Here is a 23,916-nt window from a genome sequence, read left to right as displayed (position 1 = left end):
AAGCTGCGCTCTTTGTATTTGTGTTCTCGTGACCTTACTTTCACTCGTTCGAGAGGATGGAAAGAAAACGTGAAATGTGTCAAAAGTGAGTTAATGTTGTGTTGCATCATTTCATTTGACGTCACTTCAAACTGACGTGAGCCCATTAAAACTTCTCAGCCTCAGAGAGAGAGAGAGTTACTCCTTTGTCCTCTAAAACCTCAACCTGTTACGTGACTGACATCTACTTCTTTTATTCATTCGGTTTTTGGGAAGCACTTTGTAACCTTGTTTAGATAAGTGCCACTGGAATAAAGTTATTACTATTATAAAGTTATTCTTCTTTTGTCATTTCCTGAGGCTTTTTAGGGCGTCTGTGTTTTTCCTGTGCTTTGTGTCCTGGTGACTCTCAGTGAGGGAGAGGCGGCGTCCACACACACTTTGTACCGGACGACTCGTCGAAGCTTCGTGCTCTGGTTTGTGCGTCGGCTTTTGATTATTGATTGTAACTTTCAGCTGTACTGTATTGATTGGACGTGTGTTGCAGTTCTGTTCTGTGCAGTGAGCGCATGGAAATACTTTGTTCTGATGTTCCTTAGTGAAAAGGACTCAGATTAGTTTTCATATTGGTTTGAATAGAAAATTAAACTATTGTTTTACACCTGAGACTCAATTAACATCCTTTAAATCTTTTATCATAGAATGTGAAAGAAATGTACAATTAATTTGTAATCGTGAACAAAACCTGATTTGTAAATTTGTGACCATGTGATCAGATGAAGTTTTACTTAATATATTTAAATGAATTACAATTCAAGCTTCAAATTTTGTCAGAATCTGTGTCCAAGAAAAATTACTGGTGAGTATTAAAGAAATAAAATATTTTATAAACTGAGACTTTCGGTGGGCGATGTTAATATAAATTTACCAAATATTGTTTTTCTGTGATAATATGAAGCCAACAACATTTGTGGATTCTAAATAACAATACACTTTTTACGAGTTGAGATTACTGCTTGTGTTTGGCCTTGAGGTATTTTTCAGCCGTCCACTGCTCCATGCCCAGAGGTAACTAACAGTGTTGGAACAATCATTCCTTTACCACACACACACACACACACACACACTCACACACACACACACACACACACACACACACACTCGCTGGTATCCAACTGACAGGCTCCATGTTGAAGCTCACCTCCGGGTCAGATCGATGCAGATCAGCCAGACAGGAAGCGTCTGAAAGGTCAGAGACGCAGCCGCAGCAGCTCCATGCCTGTAGGAAACACAGTGTGGATCTCCACAGATATTGATCCCTGAAGAGCGGCCATGTTAAGCACTTCTCCGTGTGCAGTAAACTCACATGCTGCTGCACTGCATTCTAATATTTAATCTTATTTACTGACAAAGTTTTGCACAGCACATGGACTTTATTTAAAGATGGACGATGCATCTCTACTTCCTTCCACTAAACAAAACAAAGCCAAAATATCGGGAGAAGGAATCAGGGGGTGGAGCTGCCTACACATCGACCAATCCTCAGTTAATATCAGCTGTCAATCATGACGTTTCAACCCATTTATATAACATAAAATATAAAGATTCGAGCAAAGCTGATTAAAATATCAGAAATCAGCTTTGAAAAAAACGTACTTCTGTTAATTTTCACTCGGCCGACTAACGTGGAGGAGGCGAGGTTAACGCCTCGCAACCAGCCACCAGGGGGCAATCAATACCGCACTGGCTTCACTTTTTGAAGCTGTCATGTCGTCCGTCTTTATAAACGTTCTACGCTGCCCTAGTGTCAGAAGCAAAACGTGGCAGCACCTGAATCCAGGATATTATAGCTTCACTTTCGTACAATGGGTGGAAGAGGAGGCGTGTCGTCCCTCTTTATGTACAGTGTCTGGTGCAGAAGGTTTCATCGAGCTCTGTGAAATCCTGGCAGTAAAATCTAAAAGTAGAGTCTTCTATCTCCTTCAGGCAGAAGCCCGACGAGCCATAAACACACCAACCCACTAACTTTGCCACTGGCCAACATCTTCAGTGTTTCTGTTGTGAGTGAAGCTGATTCAGTGAAGCTGATTCAGTGAAACTGATTCGGTGAAGCACACTCATGCACACGCAGGTTTTACTCCTTTATCCAAGTGTTTGCTTTTGTGCAACACACTGTAGTGCCTGCATCCGTCTCACAGAATCATAGAACACAGTCTTTGTGTATGTGAGCTCATGAACACATGTAAACAACAAACCCTTTTAGAAAATAAATAATAACCAGACTTTCCAAACATATTTTCAATTAAAATACATTCATGATAGAATAAGTAACATGTGCATATCCAAAAACCGCCTTTATTAAAGCCACTCCCAAAAATAAGGTCTTTAAACTTTCTGTGAACTCGTAACAACAATGTTTTGTGGCTAAAGAGGTTAAAACTGTAAAAATATTTATGTACTTATCATCAATTTTCGTTCCTCTTGACAGTTTAAACATTGTCTTTTTCCGTAAGTGGCAACTAGATGAAAGCACAGACTTTTTATTACATTTCCCAGGATCCTCTGGGGACCCAGACCCTGAGGCCCAGACTGAGAACATGTGGAATGAGACAAGAACCTGTCGGGGGGTGAACTGTGTTCACATTGTGTATGAACTCCTGTTGTAGATCCACTCAGAGTCATAACTGTCAATGTGAACTTTTGACTTCAAAAACTAATTAAAACTCCACACTGTCAATCTGTAAAAGAATCAAATGTTGTACAAACTTTCACTTCTTTCAAAAGCTGCATATTTTGTCTTCGTGATCTTTTGGCTTCGGTCTGTTTCTGTACATAATATTTTCCATTAGTCATTTAGTACTAACTTTAATTACATTTACCAGGGAGGTTATGTTTTCACCCATTTGTTCACACAAAACTGACTCAACCTATTTGCACCAAGCTTGGTGGAGGTCTGGGACCTAGAAAGAATCTATTAAATCTTTGAGGAGATGTGGATTAAAGACTAAGGATTTAAAATTGTTTAATTTTCTTCCCCTACATCTTACGACAAACAATTCATTCAGATTCCCACTTCATCACAATCAGCGTCGTTCAGCTTGGGGCAGATATGATCTCCACCGAGTGACATTCTAGTCTATCTGTTTTTCTGAGCAAGCTTTACAACCACCTCTGGACATATTCATCTTCAAGAAACCATTGTCTGTTTTTAAACACCACAGGCTACTCTGCTCTGTATAAACAGTGATTCGATTAAACACGTCCTAAAGTTCAAATCCTGCCCAGACCTTTCTTTGGTAGAATTACAACAGTTGTGGACAGTTGTATCCTCGCCGAAAAACATTAATGTATGAGTCACCACAGTGGGAATCAATCCACAAGGCTGTCTTCAAAGATTTTGGGAGTTTTTAGTTTCAAGAAGACAAACACAGACATAAATCTGCCAACACCTCAGTTCATTTCTATAGAGCTTTGCTCCATAACTCCTCCAACAGCGATTACAGACAAAAAATCACGTACGCATGACCGGCGAAAATGTCACATCCCCCCCCGCCCTAAGCAGCTGGATGACCAAAGCTACTGTAAACTCTGCTCGGACCACCGAACCCGATCACTCCACCCGGAGGCGGGGATGATCATTTCAGATTTTGTTAGATATGTCCTGGTGGGAGATAGAAGTAGACGCAAATGGAAACAAGGAAAATTCTGAGAGAGAGAGAGGGAGAGAGGGAGAGAGAGAGAGAGAGAGAGAGAGAGAGAGAGAGAGATAGAAAGAGAGAGAGAGAGAGACTTTTGTTCTTCGTGCCGCTGCTCCTGAGCGACTGTGTTAATTTTGAATGTCACTTCTTCTCCTGCATTTTCTGTATTTGGCTGCTCTCCCCTTGCAATCATCCCTTATCTGTGTGCACAGCAGCTAAGGGTTGGTCTCCCTGAATGAATGGGCTCAATAAAGCTGTCACGGCCCAGACTTGTTGACTCTGTACTGAGTCAGGTTACACGGATCCATCCTCTTTATTGGCTTCGGTTTGGCTACAGATCCACAACGTGATGTTCTGCTCACACACACGACCGCCGTTAAAACACAAAGTCACTAAATGTGCTTTCACTTGTTTGTTGCTTCCTTGTTTGTTTCCAGGCACCGTTCAGATATATTGAGTGAGTCTATAAAACAAGACAGCGTAGCTTCGTAATAAGGGAATGTTTTCATATAGTGGAAAATATTGACAGACATCTTAAAAGACGCAATTTTATGTTTTTCAATATGTCGGTTAAAGCACAAAATGCTGTTTTTCTATCAATACAACTTTTCTATTCTGTGGTACTTTCAGTGACTCAGTTAAATACCTTAAATATAAATGTAGAAACCCGCAGCAGAGTAGAGGTCACATTCAGCATCGGATCAACTTTTAGGTTTTCTCATGAATTTTCAAATGAGCCGATAGGTGATAAAGAGGGAACCGGCGCCGGGTCCCTGGAAGGACAAACGGGCTGCCAGGACAGGTGCTCACCGAAACAATCTGTGACTGACAGCCGAGCGAGTGGAGGCACAGACGAACAGGTTCCTCTTCCAGATGAACTTTCCACGGCTCAATCCTCAGAGACTCATCTGTGCCAAGGACTGGCAGATATCGTAGAATGAGAGAGGATGTATGGATTTTGGAGGAATATGGGTTTTCACCCTGACTGCAGAGTGGAGGTATTTGCAGGTGTAGCGAATTTGTAGATGTGTGGCTGTCCTCAGTCAATACTTAGTTTGAGATCGGTGTTTCCAGTTCAAACTGGGACTCTAACAGTTGTGTAGTCTGATAGTGGCAACCATGTTGTTAATGTTACATGTGAATAGGGTTGCAAAATTCCGGGAATATTCAAAGTTGGAAACTTTCCATGGGAATATACAGGAATTAACGGGAATTGACGGGAATTAACTGGAAATTTTGTGGATAATTGATACTAACTGTATTTACCTTGTCATATACAGAAATATACACAAATATAAACATTTTGTTGTGTCATAGGCTGATTTGAGCCCTGAGGAAACTTTGGGCACTTGACTATACGCTTCTGCATCGTTGTGTCATTCTTAACATAGGTCTTTGCACAGTATCTGCAAATGTACACAGCCTTTCCTTCTACATTGGATGGGGTGAAATGTCTCCACACATGCGATAGTGCACGTGGCATTGTTCTGTAGAATAAGATGAGAAAAAAGTTTGTAAAAAAACACTAATGCAATGCCAGAGATATAAATAGTTAGCCAAACTATTGGAATCGTCTGTGAAAATCTTTTTACAATTGATGGATAAATGAATGGAAATAGGCTAGATGAACAGATGAACAATCCTCAATCAGCATGCTAATATATTTTCCCCAGTAATATCATCGAAACTTACCTGACTAGACCTGCACACTACAGCAGGCCTCAATAGCCCTGCTGTAGAGTGAAGGATGCTGGGAATTATCTGTGCATGTGATGGAAGAATGCACAGTGGAGGGTTGAAATTCAACGTGCAACCTGTGCTGCATTCCATACATCTTTAAAATAGAGTTTTGACTTATGGTTTTATTGCTCAGCGTTTAATTTGCCTAGTTTTGTTTTTTTTTTCAAAATTCCCAAAATTCCAGAGCTTAACTTCCCATGGAAAGTTTCCGGAAATTCTGTTAATTCCCTTTGCAACCCTACATATGAACCAGGAACAAAAGTGGAACACAGCATGTTTTCCGGTGGTGGTCACAATGTCTTTATTCTGTTATAATCAATTTGTTAATGAAAGAAAGTGATTTTGACTTCATGGCAGCTCCACCAACATTGAGCGGCTGTGGCTCATCCACTAACAAGAATGCCGGCGGTTCAAACCCCGGCTCCTGTAGTCTGATTTATGGTGTGTGATAGAAAAAGTGTAAAGAGGCGTTGTATGAATGTGTGTGTGAATACGTGACTTGTTTTTAAATAGCACTTTGAGTAGTTGAGGCTGGAATAGCACTTTTTAGATACAGTCCATTTATCTTGGACATGCAAAGGGGGGGAAAGTGTCCGTGGCCACTCTAACTAATTCCCAAAATGTGGAACTATTTCATTTTACAGAGTCAGCAGTGCAAAGTGTTTTTTTAATCGCCAATAAAACCAGAAAAGTCGTCTTCTGCATTAGAAAGAATAAGAATGTGTTGGCTTAATATGACACATTCTTTTGTAGGAAGTGTCACGGAGAGAATCTGATTTTTTGGGGTTTGATTGGCAATAAAACTGTAAAACATTTGTGAAATACTCATGTTTGTGTCTGTTTAGAGAATATTGAACAGTGGAGCATAAGACCCTGGGAACATGGACACACTCCCTGCATTACATCAGCTCCTGCTGCTGGTTAAGTGCCACAAATTCCCTGTCAGCTTCCTCGACATTAAGACGGATTGAAGCCGACTGTAGACATCTGCTTCTAAAAGCCGTCACTCAGCGACTGTCGTGGATTCCTTTGTCGTTCTGTGGGAGACCTTTTGTAATCAGCCCGTGTGAAGTTGTGTATGTTGTGTGTCCCTCGTCCCTTCAGCTGGTTTTGATGTCTCACTTTTAATGGTTTAAAATGAAATGAACTAGAGATTCACGAGAGAGATATTCATTCCCCGGGCCAGTGATTCAATTATGTTCTGTGAATGAGGCTTGACTGACCTTTTAATGGGGAATCAGATCAAAGTTTAGTTTCCACAATTACCTCCGTGGTTGTGTTGCTGCGTTTGCTGAAGCATCAAACAGGTCTCACAGTGTCGGGGGCGTCTCAGATAGTGTCAGGGAAACAACACAATCTGTAATTACTGTTCTACAATCTGACAAACAGGATCCACTTTGAATGTGAGCATATCAGAATGGGCATATTTCAATATGTGTGTTTAAAATTCATGTAGATTATTAGTGAGACCTCGAACTGTGGTTGATTTTACAATAAAAATATTTAGAAGTTACGATAGAACGATAAAAGATACATTTTATTTCATGGTGCCATTCTAGAAACACCGAGGGACACTTTACGATGCTTAATAAAACAACTTGTAAATAATTAAAGTAAAACCAAACGTTATAATCCAAAACAGAAACATCTCAGGGCCAATCGGCTCGTTCCTGATGAAGAGAATTTGTCTCTGAGGGAATCGGTGCAGATAACGGTCGCCGGGCCAAGATGTCTTCTCTCCATTCCTCTGTTTACAATCTGATTAGTTTCTTTTATCACATGAGTCGAACGTTTCCTAGGTGTTTACATCCAGACGACATTTTGATTCTATCAACAGCTTTCTGAACTCGAGAGCAGATAAATAAAAACGCCAGCAGACGTCTTTCAGTCGATGTGTTCCACCTGTTTTTCTACAGATTCACATGCATAATTTGTTTATCAAGATCATACATATGTGACATAAGAAGTTAAAAGTAAAACCAAGGTGAAAATCAGGTTTACAGGCAGAGACTGGACTGTTTTGAACAGACCAATAGAGTCCAGCTGAAGACTCTGTCACCTGTAGAGCAGCCGAGGAAGGGCTAAGGGATGGAGATGGGCCCACAGGTGTATGGGGGGGGGCTGGTTAGTTGTGTTAGTGTTGCACCAGAAGCCAGTGATCTGGTCCGTGGAGTTGTGGAGGGTTTGCAGTCGATGCAGGAGATCGATTGAATGGATTTCCTATGTCTCTATTTGACCACGCCCCTTCGCAGTCAGAAGTTTTGAGATTCTCTTGACAACCTCTCTCTCTTTCTGTCAGTGATCGGCAGGTGAAGCGAAAAAAAAAAACTTTGACTGACATTTTTCACAATTATAATCAATAGTCCTGGAACAGCAGTTGACAGTGAGCCGTGTTGATCCATCTCCATCAATCATCTGCTCCGCTGTTCGCCCTGTAGGGTCTGTTTACCATGGCCTATACCCCCCGCCCCCCCCATGGAGGAACAGCAGGAGGCTGAGGTGCAGCGAGGAAGCTAATGAACGTATTAGTCATATCTCTAATGGCTCAGTGTATCGCCAGAGCATCTTGGCTGGAGATTTATGGTAATTCATGACTGCAGAGAAGTAAATGCATATTGTCTCCGGGTTTCTTGGCTCCTGCTCCGATGAAAAACCTTCAGGGATCTTTAGATTGACGGCATCCGAGTCTTTTCACCGAGCTCAACCTGTGAGAACGTTGGCATGCGCCGCGGCAAATTACAGCCCAAGGAGATTTTGGAAAGTTGGTATTCGCATTATCAGGAGTGCGAAGAAGTGGCAAACTAATGATGAGCTAAACTCGACTATTGATTGGAGCTCATTTTGGGTCCCTGGGTGGCTCAGAGGAGCCCACATACCTGGAATCACAACATCAGCAGCTCAAGTTCCAGCGGGAGATTTATCCACTGATACCAACTCCTCAAACTTTCTCTCACTGTCCTGTGTTTGCCTCTTAAATCTAATCCAGCAGCAGAACAGCTTCTTCTATTTCCATTAAATCCCAAGTGACATCTTCTTTAGGCTGAATTTTTTTATTTTCTATCGCTTGCACTCTATAACCAAATGTGTCGGGTTGTGGCAAAGAAGAGTCTTAACGCTGATGTAAGAAATGACAGCGAATAGTCCACAAATGAGCTGGCAGCTAACTAACCTAAATACAATTACTCCAACTTCCTTACGAGTGTTGAGGTGTGAACAAATGAAGATTTGATCCAGAAGCCTATTTCACTTGTACATTCTCGGGAGTTACACAAGTACATTTTATGTGGCTTGAATAATAGTGTACGGATGTGAGACAGTGAGAGAGAAGTATTTGTTCAAGGTGACTCAAGGGCGACTCCTGCAGCCGCGGCCGAGACGTGAACTCACCAGTCAGGAAGATACAGGATCTCTGTGCACTGGATCAGTTATTCCTTCCATGAGCTCACACATCCCTCAGACTTCAGAGCTTGTGAAGGTTCGGCCTCAGACATCAGGAGACGGGACGCCGCCGCACACGTTCCTGGTTTTGTTGACGTTAGACAATAATGGGTTACTTCACATCATATGTGATATGTGTTAATATAAACCATATTGATATTATTTATCATTTTATACAATAATCTTGTCTTTTGCACGCTCTGTCTACATATTCTTACACTCATAGTATATTATATTATCTATTGTTTAGTCAAATACTTATATTAATACCTCTACTATATATCATATCATATTATATCATACACTTTGTATATTCTTGTATATACACATATTTATACATGTGTACATGTTATTATTATTATTTACTATTATTATATATACTGTTCCTGCCATTATTACTATATACTGCTATTATTATATTGGTATAATTACTATCATATATAAATATATATTATGTTATATGATATACTATATATACTGTACTATTTTTATATACTGTCTAACAATAACATTACCATCATATCACCAGGACTATTACCATCATCTTGCCGCTGCACCTTATCTACCTATTTATCTTGTGTTTCTGTTTTTATTCTTTCTTCCTCAATATTTTTTATTTTATTCTATTGTATTGTATTTTATTGTATTCAAATATACCGGCTGCTATGACGACTTAATTTCCCCTCTCGGGGATGAATAAAGTAATCTATCTATCTATCTATCTATCTATCTATCTATCTATCTATCTATCTATCTATCTATCTATCTATCTATCTATCTATCTATCTATCTATCTATCTATCTATCTATCTATCTATCTATCTATCTATCTATCTATCTATCTATCTATCTATCTATCTATCTATCTATCTATCTATCTATCTATCTATCTATCTATCTATCTATCTATCTATCTATCTATCTATCTATCTATCTATCTATCTATCTATCTATCTATCTATCTATCTATCTATCTATCTATCTATCTATCTATCTATCTTCTGTTTTTTACAAACCAGATGTTTGTGTTGTTGTTGTTGCTTCTGGTTCAGGATCAGGTCAGAAACATTTTCAAAACAACGTTAAATTCCGATGACTCTCTGCTGAATGATCGTCCTGCTCCACTGTAAACTACACACGTGCCTGACTCGGGTTCAGTCGGCAGAGTCACTGATCGATTACCCACGAACGATTGATGAGCCCAGCTCGCTCAGGGAAAACACCATGATTGCAGTAATTTGGGAAACAGCTGAGCTTTTTCTTCAGGGACTGACTTTATCGACGGGCGAGTTTCTCTCTGATTCTTTGAGTGGACCTGAGAGTTTGGGGATGTTTCCACACCTGGAAGTCTGAACCATGGACCCAAGCAAAGTCTTTGTTACTTAATTTCCATCTGATCTGGTTAGTTTAGGTTTCACATTGTGATTCAGAGAGCGAAAACAAGACTTTTGTATATGATATATGTGGTATAGTAAATAAGTAGGTGTTCTGTTTGAATGAAGAAAAAGAACAGTAATATCCTTGGTGGAAAAGTACACATTTAGCAGAACTTTGTGAATTAACTTCCAAGGTTACAGGATGTACTTGGAGTTTTTTCTCTTCTCACTGTGCTTTTCATGTGTGGTCAGCTGCCTCATGCTGCTTCATGTGATTGTGCTGCTGGACTCTTGGAGATAATGCTGCAGACATGTGTATCAGTGGAGCGCTGCCTGCATCCTCAGTGATTGAGTTGTGAATGTGTCGTCAGAGATAGACACTCATGGTCCTCACGTCCGGTGCAATCAGCATCTTTAGCTGTAATTGTGCCTGTGAATCTCCATCATTGTCTGCTTTTCTGTTCTGTCTCTGTCTCACTCTCCGGCAGAAACAGTAAGATACAGTTTGACACACACACACATACACACACACACACACACACACACACACACATCAGGACCCATAACTCTCCTCATTTCCTTTTTCTTTGGCTCATACGAAGGCAGAAACTTTTCTCCTCATCTAGGATTAAAAAAAAAATGTCTCCATCCTTCAACCAATGCTCCCAATTAAACTTGTGACCCAAACGACCAGCACTCTGTCTCACAGGCGTTAGGAACAGGACTTAAAAAGAGCATTATAATGATGGAACTCAGGAAAGATTCGGACATATTCCGTCTGTAAGAAGCACAAACACACAAATACGCACACACCCACACACACCCACAACCACACACACACACACACACACACACACACAAACACACACAGGCACATGTGTCATAGAGTTCTAACACGTGTGTTAATATAGAATATATGGAACAAGGTTTTCTTTGCAAACAAAAAATTTCATTTCTGATTAATTTTTCATATGAAAAAAAACTAACCTACATCACTGACCTGTGTCAAAACATTTTTTATCATTACAGCTTCAATTCACATCTGTAACCTTGTCAAAGCTGAGATTTACCAGCTCAGTTGTAATATTACAAGAATAAACTCAAGCAAGAGTAATGTTTAAATGTCATGATTAAGTCAGAATATTAAGAGAATAAAGTGTTAATTTTACAAGAATAAAAAACATTACAAGGATAAAGTCTTCTGATGCTTGAACAGAAATCAATACCAGGTCAGTTCAGGTCAATATATTTTATATTCTATATTTAAAACAGAGGAAAAATGTGTTTTACATGAAGGTTCTTTAAAAAAAAAACACTGTAAAATGAAAGCAGCGAGAGTTAGATTTTTAAAGTTCAGGGCCGATTTATTTAAAGTGGAATAGCTGCGGTGTAGCATTGATTTTGGCGTAAACAGAGTTTATCACATAATTAACTTCATATGTATCGATCGGAGGCAGGAAGCTTTGGATCAATGCAGGTTATGGACGTGATTAGTGCCGACTGATGAGCCACAGAGCGATTCTGAGGCGTCGCTTCTCCAGGGTCAGTTTCAGAGACGCTCATGTTCTTCCCTCTGCAGCGTCTGTCGGCCACAGAACATCTTCTGCCACACGAGAGAGTTCTGTGCATGAATATCTGCTGGTCGGGTTTTGAAATCAACATGTGGGCTGCCAGTTTTGATTTTATCACAACATTAGAAGAAAAATAATTCACATTCTTCTTCTTCCTCGGAGCCGGCGAGTCACCGGGGGTTTGCAGCTTCTCCGATTTCCTGCTGTGCAAAGCAACAGGTGAGTCCGACTCTCTCATATCAAGACGATATTCCAAATATAAAACATGCTGAGTAAGAGATTGCCTTTCACACCGAATGATCATTATAGTGTAAAACTTTGTTCTGTATAGTTTGAGACTGATTTGAAAATAATTTGATTGCTAAATTCAAGATAAGTGAGTTAAGGCTGTTTCCATTCATGTGAGTAATTGTGATAAATTAATTAGGATTCTTATATTTGCACGTGTAATATTCAAAGGTCACATTCACTTCACTTTCCTGTTGTTCCGCTGCTGATCTTAGACTTTAATCACACAGACTATGTCTCATTAAACTTCATTAAAATTAAATTTCAGGCAAAAAAACGTGGAGAAGTTTCAAATCAAAACAATAAGAGTTGATGGCGTCTTAATGCAGCGGTAGTTCCAGTAGATTGACTTGTCACAGAAAAGTGTTTAATGAAACACAGAGCACTGATCTGTGATGTGAATCCATCACCTGACCTACAACATGTTAATGACACTTCTTATCTCCATCATTTAATAACTGCCATGGCAACAATGAGTCGGCCAAATATGATATTTTACTCGTCATTCAAAATCTTTACATTATTTACTCATATATTGCATGTTACAGTCTTTACTTCTACTTTACAAGAAGATTTCAATTTGGATAAGACTTTATATTTTCATTCCAGAGGCAAATATTGTGTTTCTTAATTCCTAGTTTATTTCCAAGTTAAAACCTTGATAGTTGATCTAAAGTAAACTGATCTACTGAATATTCCCTTTGGTAGTTTCACCCCATTGCATTAAAATGCTGCTTTGATCGTGTACAAGCAACAGCATCACTTTACATTCTCTGTAGTCGTCTCCGATTTGAAAATTAAAGAAGAAAGGAAGAGTTTTGAAAACATGTTTATTCGTGTTAAATAGCTTAGATCAAGCTTATATAAAAGTGAGAAACGTCACAATTAGCCACAGTTTAAAATGAGGCTTTAAAACATGTTTTCATCTCAAAGTCTAAAAATCTGCAAATTGTCTGAAACATAAACTGTAAATAAAGATGGACTCATCTCTCTCTTCCCTCTATTGAAAAATGAAGCCAGGTCTGAAAGCATGAATTATTAGAATAACCAACTCCACAAAGTAGCATTAAAGTGAAATACTAAATTACAATTGTCAGGTACAAGTACAGTATTGAGTAAATGTACTTAGTTACATTCCAGCACAGTGTTCTTGATGGTATTGTGTTTGTTGGAATCTGCAGAGACAACAGGTTTTCTGTCTCAGCTCTAAATGAACCTTCCTCAGGATATAAACAGCCCTTTCACAGTATGACTCATTTACCCCCCCACAGAGGCGTTATTAAAGCTCATCGGCTCCGTCCAGACACCCATATGGGCCGGAGAGGAGCACGACATTACCAGCAGACGATTCATTGGTGGCCCTGAACTCCGCGGTGCCATCATCCCTCTTCTTTCTTTGAGGTGAGCCGGTGAAACTCAGACCAGTGGGCGGCTCCAGCTGCAGACGCCAGTAATTGGACGACGTGCCGGATGAATTCCAGGTTGTGACCAACTTCTCGGGCCCAGCGTTGCCTTGGCAAGCCACTGACCCAGAGATGCTTTCTGAGCTGTTTCCACGGAGGTCAGAGGAATTACTGGAGGTCAGCGGAGGGAAAAGCCTTTCGAGTCTAAATAACCCACTGCAGCATCCAGTGGCTTTGCTCTTTAGAGAAGAGAAGCAAGACGGGTCTGAAATATTTAATGAGAAAAAACTGAACTTCACATAAACCGGCATCATTTTGGGGTCTGATGCAGCAGAAATCAGCCGAGCACCGAGCGGAGCGGGAAGTAGAAAGCATGTTGAAAGTTTATTTGGCCAGATACAAAATAGAATTCCTCTTATTTACAGCTATATTCATCTACAAACCTGTTTTCACTGCCAATGTAATCCTTTAAGAAGACCAGGCATTTTGTACTGATACTGAGGAACAACATGAAATGAAAAAGTACAGAAAGAAATACAGAACATTTGATGAACAGTAAATGACTGAGAAGAGAGTAAACATGTTTTTTGTGCTCGGACAACAGTAAATGACACGTGAATAAAATTGAGGTGTGTGCGTGTGTTACTGTAGACGTACTGCTAAGGTGCTGAAGTATTCATAACACATACAATATTTACATATTCATACAAGTCAGTCAATGTACGTAGTAATATCTCTTTTTTCCATATTTCAGATGAGGAATTCTCTTTTTGCATTAGCTTCAGACATGTTCCACCAGTGACTCTGGCAGGAAGCCGATAGTTTACTGCCCCTGTTTGTGTCTCTGCACAATCACAGGTGACTTTCATGTTTTCCTCTTCACTGGCGCGATCTTCACGTCTTTTCTTCCTCCCGCCATCCGTCGGTGTAACGTGACGTCCTCGTCCTCTCCTGTCTGCAGCTTGGCAAAGTTCACAAACACCTGAAGAACAGAAGGAAGAATGAGAACAGCCCCTCAGCAGAGTGCAAACCTCCACAGGGTCGAACAATCACACACACACACACGATTGTCTTGATCTTAAAGCAAAACTATAAAAGAAAAGTAGGAAAGTGGTGGAAAAACCTAAATTATGTATTTGTCATCTGAAATTGTTGAAGAAAGTGGAGAAAAAAAAACCTTAATCCTCAGCAGCACCAGAATGAAATGGGTTTGTCCCCGGCTCCATTTGTCCACTAAGTCTGGTCGATATCAGTTTAGCAGTAATACTTAAAAACTAGAATAACAGAAATGCCCTGTGGCATAACAAGTACTGTATCATGTACTCTATCTGCTTCATTTTTTTTTTCATTTTTCCAGCATGATTAAAGAGGAAATTAACAGTTTTGTCTAAAGAGATGTAAAAACATTTTCATAACCTTACATGAAAGTAGTAGTTTAATAATATGTAGGAGGCGATTGGCTGATTTGTGGGGATGTACCTGGTCCAGCGTGGTCTGAGACACGGAGTAATCTTCGATGCTCAGCCGCTCCTTGTTGGCCACGACCACCTGGAATATCCTGGCGAGGGAGGAGGAAGCGATCTCGTACTGCAGCGTGTTGTAGTGCTTCTCCCGCTGAACGCAGCCGGGGAAGCTGCTCTCCATGAAGCTCTCCACCGGCTCCAGGTCGGGGGACACGCCGGCTTTTGCTGCCTTGATCTTCATGGTCACTATGTAGCCGTCACCGAACCTGGAGGACAACGGCAAATAAAAGTTATTTAAGGACAGAGTGGATATCTTCTCGTACCTATTATTTAAACCTGCAGCTGTTACTACACAGGAAGAGCCACTGTTTATGGCAGTTACTTCATTACTGCACATTACACACAATATACAACTGATATGGATAAACTGGTATTATGTAAAACTTTTCTTATACAGATTTGTTGGTTGATATACAATTTAAATAATGTATATATATTTTAAAATGTCAAGGATTTCTCAACTATTGTTATCAAACCCTTTTGGCAAAGAAGTGTAATTGAGGGCTGATACTTTAGTTTAATCATTAAACCTTCATATCAGTGTTTAGAAACACACAAATACAACCAGATAAAACTTGTCGGAACAAACAGTTTGCTTAGTGTTGGTTTGTTTGTTTGTTTGTTTGTTTGTAAGCAAGATTACACAAAAACAACTAAATGTTTTTCCACGAAATTTGGTTGAAAAATGGGGCGCACAGTTGTTTTCACTTTCTTTAACATTGTGGGAGATATTATATTATTTACCTAGAGAATAACATCCATCTTTATAAAATGTAGGAAACCGATGAGTGTACGAAGTTTGATTCAGCTCGATTGAATTTAAAGGAACAGTTCGACCTTGGCAGAGGTTTTTTACACTTTCTACTTATGTCCATTCTTGTTTATTCTGTAAAATAAAACTTGTCATATTGTCGCATATCAACAAACATGAATGCTGATACCAAAGTGTCAGTGAAAGGCTCGTATCGGCCGATTTAAGCAAACGCCCAAAGCCTCTTACTTGTATTTGAGATGCTGAATGGTTCCCAAACACTTGAAGGTCCCATTGACCATGATGGCCAGTCGAGTGCACAGCGCCTCACACTCCTCCATACTGGTGGGAAAACATCAACAATCCTACTGTTAGTGCTGCTATTTAACATCTGTCGGCAACAAACACAATAAATAACTTCCCCCCCGATCTCTCTCTACGGGGAAATCAAGCAAACACCGGTTTATTCATGACTTCATCAACAAACTCTTGGCAGGACGGTTAACTGTGTTTGGTCAGCTGCTGCGGGCAGATGTTGGCGGATGGAAATCGAACCTGTGTGATGTCAGCACCACGGCGCGGCCATCCTGGATCACGCTCATGATGGCGTTCCACAGGAAGCGGCGGGAGTGCGGGTCCATCCCCGTGGTGGGCTCGTCCTGAACACACACAGGGACACAGACAAAACAGAGAAACTATAATTACACATGAACAGAGACCAAATCCTTATCTGCGTCAGCATATGGAGGAAATTTTAAGACTTATGCCAGTTTGAATTAAACTGAGCTGCAGCCTGCCAATGGATACAAACATTGGAGGCCGGGCTCGACTCAACCCATATGGCCTCCCATCTGGATCCGTGGACAATACATCTCCCAAAAAAACTCAGATAATGGCTCCACCAGTTCCACTCACCAGCAGCACCAGAGCCGGGCAGCCGATCATCGCTATGGCAGTGGAGAGTTTCCTCTTGTTGCCGCCGCTGTACGTTCCTGCACAGGCGCCCGCGTACTCCGTCAGGCCGAGCTTCTGCACGCCCCACTCCGCCACCTGTAGGGAGACAAAAATAATGTAAGGTTCTTCTACTATATTACAATACTTCATGTACTTAAGGATGAGGACACACAACAACACTACTGCTAAATTGAAAAGGACAAAACAAATATTAGCAAAACACTGAGCAGTAGGACGTAGGAAATTAGGAAAACAGATTAGCCTCCTGTCCACTGCTCGGGCTTATTATAGTGTAATTTAGGTAACAGGTTAAAATGGCCTTAGACAATTTAACAGAGACATTTCACTAGTCTGGCACAACCCCAAACACACATAATAGTAATAATAAACTTTATTTATATTGTAGTTTTTTAAAAACAGGGTTTACAAAGTAAGAAAAGTAAATATAAGAAAAATAAATCAGCAGGATGCAACGTGACGAGGAGGCCAAATGACCACGTTTAGGTCAGAACCAAGGTAGCGTTAAATAATCAAATATAGAGCTGTGTCACGTGAAAACTTCAACACATGAAAGCAGTGATATGAATGAATCATAAAATAAATGAACGTAAAGTAGCATAAGTAAAATAAAAGGTTTTATCGCATTTGCTAAAAGTGGTTGACCATCACCACAGAGTGGGGCAAACTGGTCAATCAGAGTACTGGGTTTTATCAGGAAAGTGATGTCTTTCCAAGTTATAACCCAAATAAAAACATAATGAACCTGAATATGAATAAACTATGTGTCCTTTAATGTGTGAAGCTGCAGGAGTGTGACTCACTCGGGGGATCTCGGACTCGGGAACCCCTCTGAGACGAGCGTACAGGTACAGATGCTCCCGGCCGGTGAGCAGGTCGTCGATGGCGTCGAACTGGGGACAGTAGCCCATGTTCTGGTGCACGTCCAGGATCTCTGACAGGATGCTGCAGGAACAAGACACACGGCACCAGTAAAAACAGGGAGTCAAACTGGATGACTCCTCCTGAGGAAGGTAAGTGCAGCGAGGGAAATGTGTGTCGCTGATTCACTGGAGGTGAGATACAAATCAATCGCATGATTTGGATTGGTGAGAAGAATTCAATGTGTGTGTGGCCATGGCAACCAGACTGCATTCATGAGTAACGGCAAATAATGGAGGCAAAGCTGAAGCAGAGTCGATGCTCCACTCACGCCTCGTGATTAATGTGAGAATCTAAAACCTTCTAAAACAACAGGGTTTATATAACTTGAGTCAAAATGAAGTTTCTTCTTTAACACACTAATGGATTATCAATTTTGTGATGTTTACATTTCGGTTCAAGTGTTCTAACAAGAATTCTAAAGGGTTAAACGGTTTATTGGTAGTTGCATTTTGAATAACAAAACACTGGCACCAAAACAAAAACTATTATCACACCAGTAAATCCTTTTCTTGTAGAACAGTTTCTTACATAGTCAACATAATACAAATATTGACATTCCCATTTATCCCATTAATTTAATGATCATGCTTCTACCTTTTTATTTTAACCATTTGGAGAAACACGTTGGTTTTAGTTACAGGATGAATTACGTCCGAATGACCTTCCTGTTTTTTAAAACTTTCTAAACTCATTGGACAGTTTCCAGTGTTTACACACATTCATCCAGCTGGAACTGTGAGAGCGATAAACCCAAAGCAACATCACTTTTATTTATTTATTTTTGGAGAATAAATGGTGTTGGGTCCAGCCCTGAAAGTGCTCTGAGTCGTTTTGTCCATGGAGAACTGGGAGTGATCTCTGTGTACCTGTAACCGACCACCGCCGCCTCCCCCGAGCTGACATCAGTGTCGCCCGTCAGCATTTTGAAGGTCGTCGTCTTCCCGGCTCCATTAACTCCCAGGAGGCCGAAGCACTAACGGGGACAAAAAAGCAATCAGGGCTCTGGAGAACACACGTTCAGCCGAGACACACACGCACAGTGAAATAAATAAATAAATAAGAGTGAAGGTAAAGATGCTTCCGTCCGCCGCCTGCTGACTGTAAATGTCAACATCTGCGTCTCTAACTGTCGGGTTCACAGATCAATCAGTGTGGAGGGTTTTTTACTTCTGCAAACACATGAGACTAGAATCTGAAATATTGAGATGGGAAGAAAGGGGGGATTAGTTTCTCCTTCAGTGAACTCGGTGACTTTACCTCTCCTGCAGGGACTCCCACACAAATCCGGTCCACAGCTGCCCTCTTCCTGCCCACATACGTCTGTGCAGGGAGAGCAGGGAGACAATGAACCACTATATCTGTGCATGCTTTAAAAAGTCACAGGTTTTTGAATGATCAAGAGCATTATAATCATCTTTAGAACATATATTTGACATATTTACATATTATATGTGTATTCTCTTCATCTTTGTCTTTATTTACCCCTAATGCTACAGTTTATAACCTTAAAAATCAATTGTAATTCACATCTATTTAACACTTTTTGATATTTACATTAAAATATTATTATGTGATCTCAGGTTTGTTTAGGACCTGCTGGACCTTATTATTTCTCCTTTCTTTTGAGCTTCATTTATTTGATATGTTTTTCATTTCTTTTTAGGCAGAAAAAATGAATTTGGTGGAAACATGAAAAATTTAATCATTTTAAATTCAAATGAGCTGTTATTCTTATGTGTGGCTGAAATTCAATAACTTACCTATGTCCAGAAACATCCCAGTGCAGGTTTTTGTGGATGTGCACATGAATATTCTAACAATTTTTTGCTGCTTTGCACTCTGACATTTCACCGAACTGTTCGTGTATTTCGACGAGGATGAAAAGGATTAATGAAAATACAGCTGAACTAAAACTTTAATAAGAAAATTTAATTGGATTTCAGAAGGAACCAAAAGAAGGAACCAGAGCTTATTACCTCCTGTCCACTGGTTTGGTTTTGTGGTTTCTTTGACAGCATGATTATGCAAAAACCTACTGAACATATTTCCACAAAACTTAGAGGAAGGGGCCAAGACAGAATAAATTACATTTGACATGGATTTGGACAATTGGACGGATCCGGGAATTGGACATTTCCACCAATAGTTCATGGACCTTGATGGAAAAAATCTGTCATATTTAAAAGACTGAATATAGTTTGTGTAATTTGGTGCAGTTTGGCTGGATTGATACTGTAATTCTTCTTTTACATCTATTCCCAGTGTAAAGTTTGATTACAGAATCTGGTTTATATGAAGTCGTGGTAACAGACATGCTGGTGTCAGGGGCATTTACCTTAGAGAGGTCTCTGATGTGCAGGATGTCTGTCTTACTCCCTCCTTCATAAACTCTCTGCCTCTCCGCTGCCACATCGTCGTCTTCATCTCGCACAGCCGCCTGTTTGGAGTCTGAGAACCTGAGGGGAACCAAACAAGCTGCACTTATTATCATGTTTGAATTAATTTCTCCTGGTTGCATTATTATAGAAGAGTTAAGGAGAATTGATCTGGGGTTAAAGTCGTCCCTTACCAGCGATCCAGGAAGAAGCGGTACTGGATAAGAAGGTTGAGAGCGAAGTAGATAAAACCTTCCACTGCCATGCAGGTGATGTTCTTCCCCAGAAAGTCCCAGCGGAACGGGTTGAGTGTGTGCTCCTCGCCTGGAAACAGAGACGAGGTCGGTACTGGAAATAAACCTTTTGTTCAGCGAGTAAATAAAAAGCCCCTCATGATTTAGTTATATAAGCTTCAGCGGCTGTTCAAACAGAATTCTTCCAGACGATGGGAACGGTGACGTCTCGTTCTTCCTGCAGATGTTTGTCACTGAGGAAATCTGACTGACTGAGCAAAAACCTGTTTCCACTGGATGATGCTGGTTTTGTGAAACTGTGGTCAGTGCAGAGGACTCACCAAACCTGGCATAGACATCGGTGACGGCCTGGTTCATGGCCATGTCGATCAGTCCTCGGCCCAGGCAGAAGTGAGGGAACACCAGCAGGACTCTCTTCAGCCACTCGTTAACCAACAGCAAAGACTGGAAACACACACACACACACACACACACACACACACATTAAACACACTTATTAAAAGTCCCGTTTTGTCTGAATAGTAGAATTGATTCAACACTTCGACATAAATATCAGACTGAATTTGGTCAATTCGGTTGTGGGAGAAATTACACTTTTTATGCATTTCCCAAAGTAGCTTGTTATAAAACGCTTTGTGAATTGCAGGATATCTCGGCTCATACTACTGCAGACATGACGAAAACTATTTTTATGATGTTGATCTTATAGTTATATTACGGGTTTTTTTCATCCTATGTAAAGTGTCTTTGAGCATATTTAAAAACACTTTACAAATAAAAAGCATTATTATTAGTAGTAGTATTAGAAGTCAAATAGCTTGTGTGAACCTCCGAAACTTATATTTTTCCAAAACTTTAGACAAAGCATAAAACTATTACATTTTCCTGCATCTGTAATTGAACCCAGGTCATCAGAGCTGTGGTCGAATGTGCACAAGCTCCAGTCCGTCAAGTGTCAGTGACGTGAGAGAAGTAAAAATGGGGTATATTGTTTTTTTGTTCTATTTTAAGGAGCTGATGTAAAGTTTGGAAATCTTGCCGAGGAGGAGACATGGAGTAAAATGAAACCTGTGAAACTGAAGCTCATATAGTTCAATGATCACCAAGTGAGGAGTATTATCTTGTCTTGTCTTTTTTTGCTTGGTCTTACCCGATTGTTTACGAACAGCTCCAGGATGAAGGTGATGGCGCTGCTGTTGATGCCTATGAACAGGTTGATGCAGGACAGTGAGACGTAGGCGGTGCTCGGGATGTTGAATATGTAGGAGAGAGGATACATCATGGGCGTCACCGACCACCTGCAGGAGAAATACATCACAGTTATGGGAGTTTTATTTCACCTCATTAAAGCCATATTTCTGCATTTTGTTTTGTAGCTAGTGAAATTATCCAGTTTCTCTTGTTTACCTCAATCTCACATTTTTATTTTTCTTATTCATTATAAATGAAACTTGAAGTCTTACCCATAGAGCAGGAGCAGAGCGATCAGTGCCGGCAGGTTGGTCGGTGACGTGTAACACTTTTTGTCGAAAGCCATGAAAATGCCGATCACCAATGCCGTGCTGAGAGAGTAATTAATCTAGAAGAGGAAAAACACAAGTCACTTCAAATAATAAATCAGCTAAAATCCAGAGTAACATAACATAAATCTCCTTTAAGACTTGAAAATTGAGATAATATATTTCACATTGACTCACCATGTCCCAGAAGAAGTTGGCCACCCAGTAAACCAACGGACTCACGCCGCTGACAAACTGCAGGTGCTTGGCCTTGGTGACGCGCTCCTGGATGAGGTAGAGGACGAAGCTGGCCGGGATGAAGGACATGGCGAAAATAACACAGATCGCCACCACGGCGTCCACTGAGGTGGTCAACCTGAGGGAGGGAGTCCATGAAGTCAGTAATGTTAACTCTCATATCAAATGTTTAAAAGTATTTTTTTAAAAGGTTTATATGAAAACTCACAGTGATAAGGACACAAGGATAAAAACAGAAGTGCTTGTCTGGAAGATTTACTGACTGTGGTGATTAACAGTCAAATTTAGAGTTATGCATGATTTTGATATATTTGCAACTTGTTTGATTGCAATTATAAAAATACAAAAAAACAATTGTTGTTGTTAATTACTCACTGCAGGAAATATAGAGTTTCTCTCTATGATAATTCAGATAATGTAGCTTGTGATTTGGCACCATACAAATAAAATTAAAATACAAATAATGTGCACTTCTTTCTGTTTGTTTTGACAAAGACATATTATCTTATTTTTATTCAATATAATGTTGTTTTTTTTCTCTGAACTGTTAGAAGAGGTCATTCTAAAAGCTTTACTTCACCTGCATCTGTTTTCTGTTGTTTACTGTACAAACAGATTCAAATGAACAACCACAAACACTCACACGGTGACTTCAGAGAGCTGCTCCTTTGTGAGGTTCAGCGGATGGTTGATGGCGGTGATTGCAAACTTCACTGGGTCGGCCGTGGGGGGGAGGAAGGCCCGCAGGATGGCGTTATTGGCCACGTTCATGAAAGTCACCATGGCGTGCCAGCCTTTGTTATTGTACCAGACCTGACAGCAGAGAGCAGAGTTAATTGAGCACATCTCACACGCCTCTGACGGGATGATTACAGATCTGATATACAATACACAGAGCTGCCGGCTGACAGTTACATGACATCCCATAAAACCCTCCATTACTCTAAGTGTGGGGGCGAGCCATTAAAACAAGCACTTTCAGCTTCAGTCGGTGTCTCTGTGATGTGACAGACTTTATAAATTGAAAAGTTTCTAATTTAAAAGGAAAGTGCAGATCCAGTAATTCCCAGCACTCACTGGTTGGAGCAGGAGAAACTCTTACCTTCACATTAAATTCACTTTCCATGTATCGTAGGAAAGGACCAATCTCCCGCAGGGCAAGTCCTGAGTAGTGACCCTATAAAAACCATTATTAATTATAAACAGATTAAACTAACATTAATCGTGTGTGTAGTAAGATTAATGAGGCCAGTTAATACCCCTGTGATGTTGAGAATCTGTCCGATCTGATGGAAAACCGTCTGGATGTCTCTGGGGTCCACGTCCAGGATGGGGAGTTGTCCTCCTACTGACAGACCCCCGTACCTGGGGACAGAAGATTTACACTCATTAGTCCACATGAACGGCACTTTAAAAGATGTGATGAATAATGCACAAGAGGAAAGTGATGTACAGCAATCAGGGTTTCCGGGTTAAAATTCAGACTTTTTAAAAAGCATCATTAAGTAGATTTAAGACCTTTGTTAAGTACGACAGATACGAAGGAATAACAAAGTCCCACAGTTACTTAAACATCCCAGTAATTCAAGATAATGTAATCAAGTAGAGAATAACCCTCGAAACTAGAAGACAGTTTCTATAATTTTCCCACAGACAAGCTGAGTGCACTTGGATCAATTCTGACTGACGATTCCATGTAGGTCTTTTTTTTGCAATGTGCTAATAAACGTATATTTGAGCTATGCAGACCAAAAAGACATTTCTCTTTAAAAATCTTATTTCAAAGGTGGTTTTAAGCAGCGTTAAATGAACATCACCATAATAAAGAAAGACCAAACTAAACCCATTTAAAACCTGGTGCCAAGTA

General features: G+C 40.3%; 1 protein-coding gene across 1 annotated transcript in view; it reads right to left on the bottom strand.

The window, feature by feature from the left end:
- Window positions 1-14,358: 14,358 nt before the first annotated feature.
- LOC133018262 (retinal-specific phospholipid-transporting ATPase ABCA4-like) overlaps window positions 14,359-23,916 on the bottom strand; it is a 34,068-nt gene continuing 24,510 nt past the window's right edge. Inside the window, exons 33-49 of the mRNA XM_061084583.1 lie at window positions 23,309-23,414; window positions 23,152-23,226; window positions 22,693-22,862; window positions 21,990-22,167; window positions 21,756-21,871; window positions 21,443-21,590; window positions 20,613-20,736; window positions 20,233-20,362; window positions 19,999-20,119; window positions 18,921-18,983; window positions 18,530-18,636; window positions 17,543-17,684; window positions 16,683-16,817; window positions 16,323-16,426; window positions 16,017-16,109; window positions 14,973-15,222; window positions 14,359-14,475 (exon numbers count right to left, since the gene is read on the bottom strand). Coding sequence (XP_060940566.1) covers window positions 14,359-14,475; window positions 14,973-15,222; window positions 16,017-16,109; window positions 16,323-16,426; window positions 16,683-16,817; window positions 17,543-17,684; window positions 18,530-18,636; window positions 18,921-18,983; window positions 19,999-20,119; window positions 20,233-20,362; window positions 20,613-20,736; window positions 21,443-21,590; window positions 21,756-21,871; window positions 21,990-22,167; window positions 22,693-22,862; window positions 23,152-23,226; window positions 23,309-23,414 — 2,179 coding nt within the window. The remainder of the gene's footprint in view (window positions 14,476-14,972; window positions 15,223-16,016; window positions 16,110-16,322; window positions 16,427-16,682; window positions 16,818-17,542; window positions 17,685-18,529; window positions 18,637-18,920; window positions 18,984-19,998; window positions 20,120-20,232; window positions 20,363-20,612; window positions 20,737-21,442; window positions 21,591-21,755; window positions 21,872-21,989; window positions 22,168-22,692; window positions 22,863-23,151; window positions 23,227-23,308; window positions 23,415-23,916) is intronic.

The sequence above is a fragment of the Limanda limanda genome, chromosome 13 (genome assembly GCF_963576545.1).
Source record: "Limanda limanda chromosome 13, fLimLim1.1, whole genome shotgun sequence".
Lineage (NCBI taxonomy): Eukaryota > Metazoa > Chordata > Actinopteri > Pleuronectiformes > Pleuronectidae > Limanda > Limanda limanda.
Note: the sequence above shows the minus strand (reverse complement) of the source record. Positions and strands in the feature narration are given on the sequence as shown.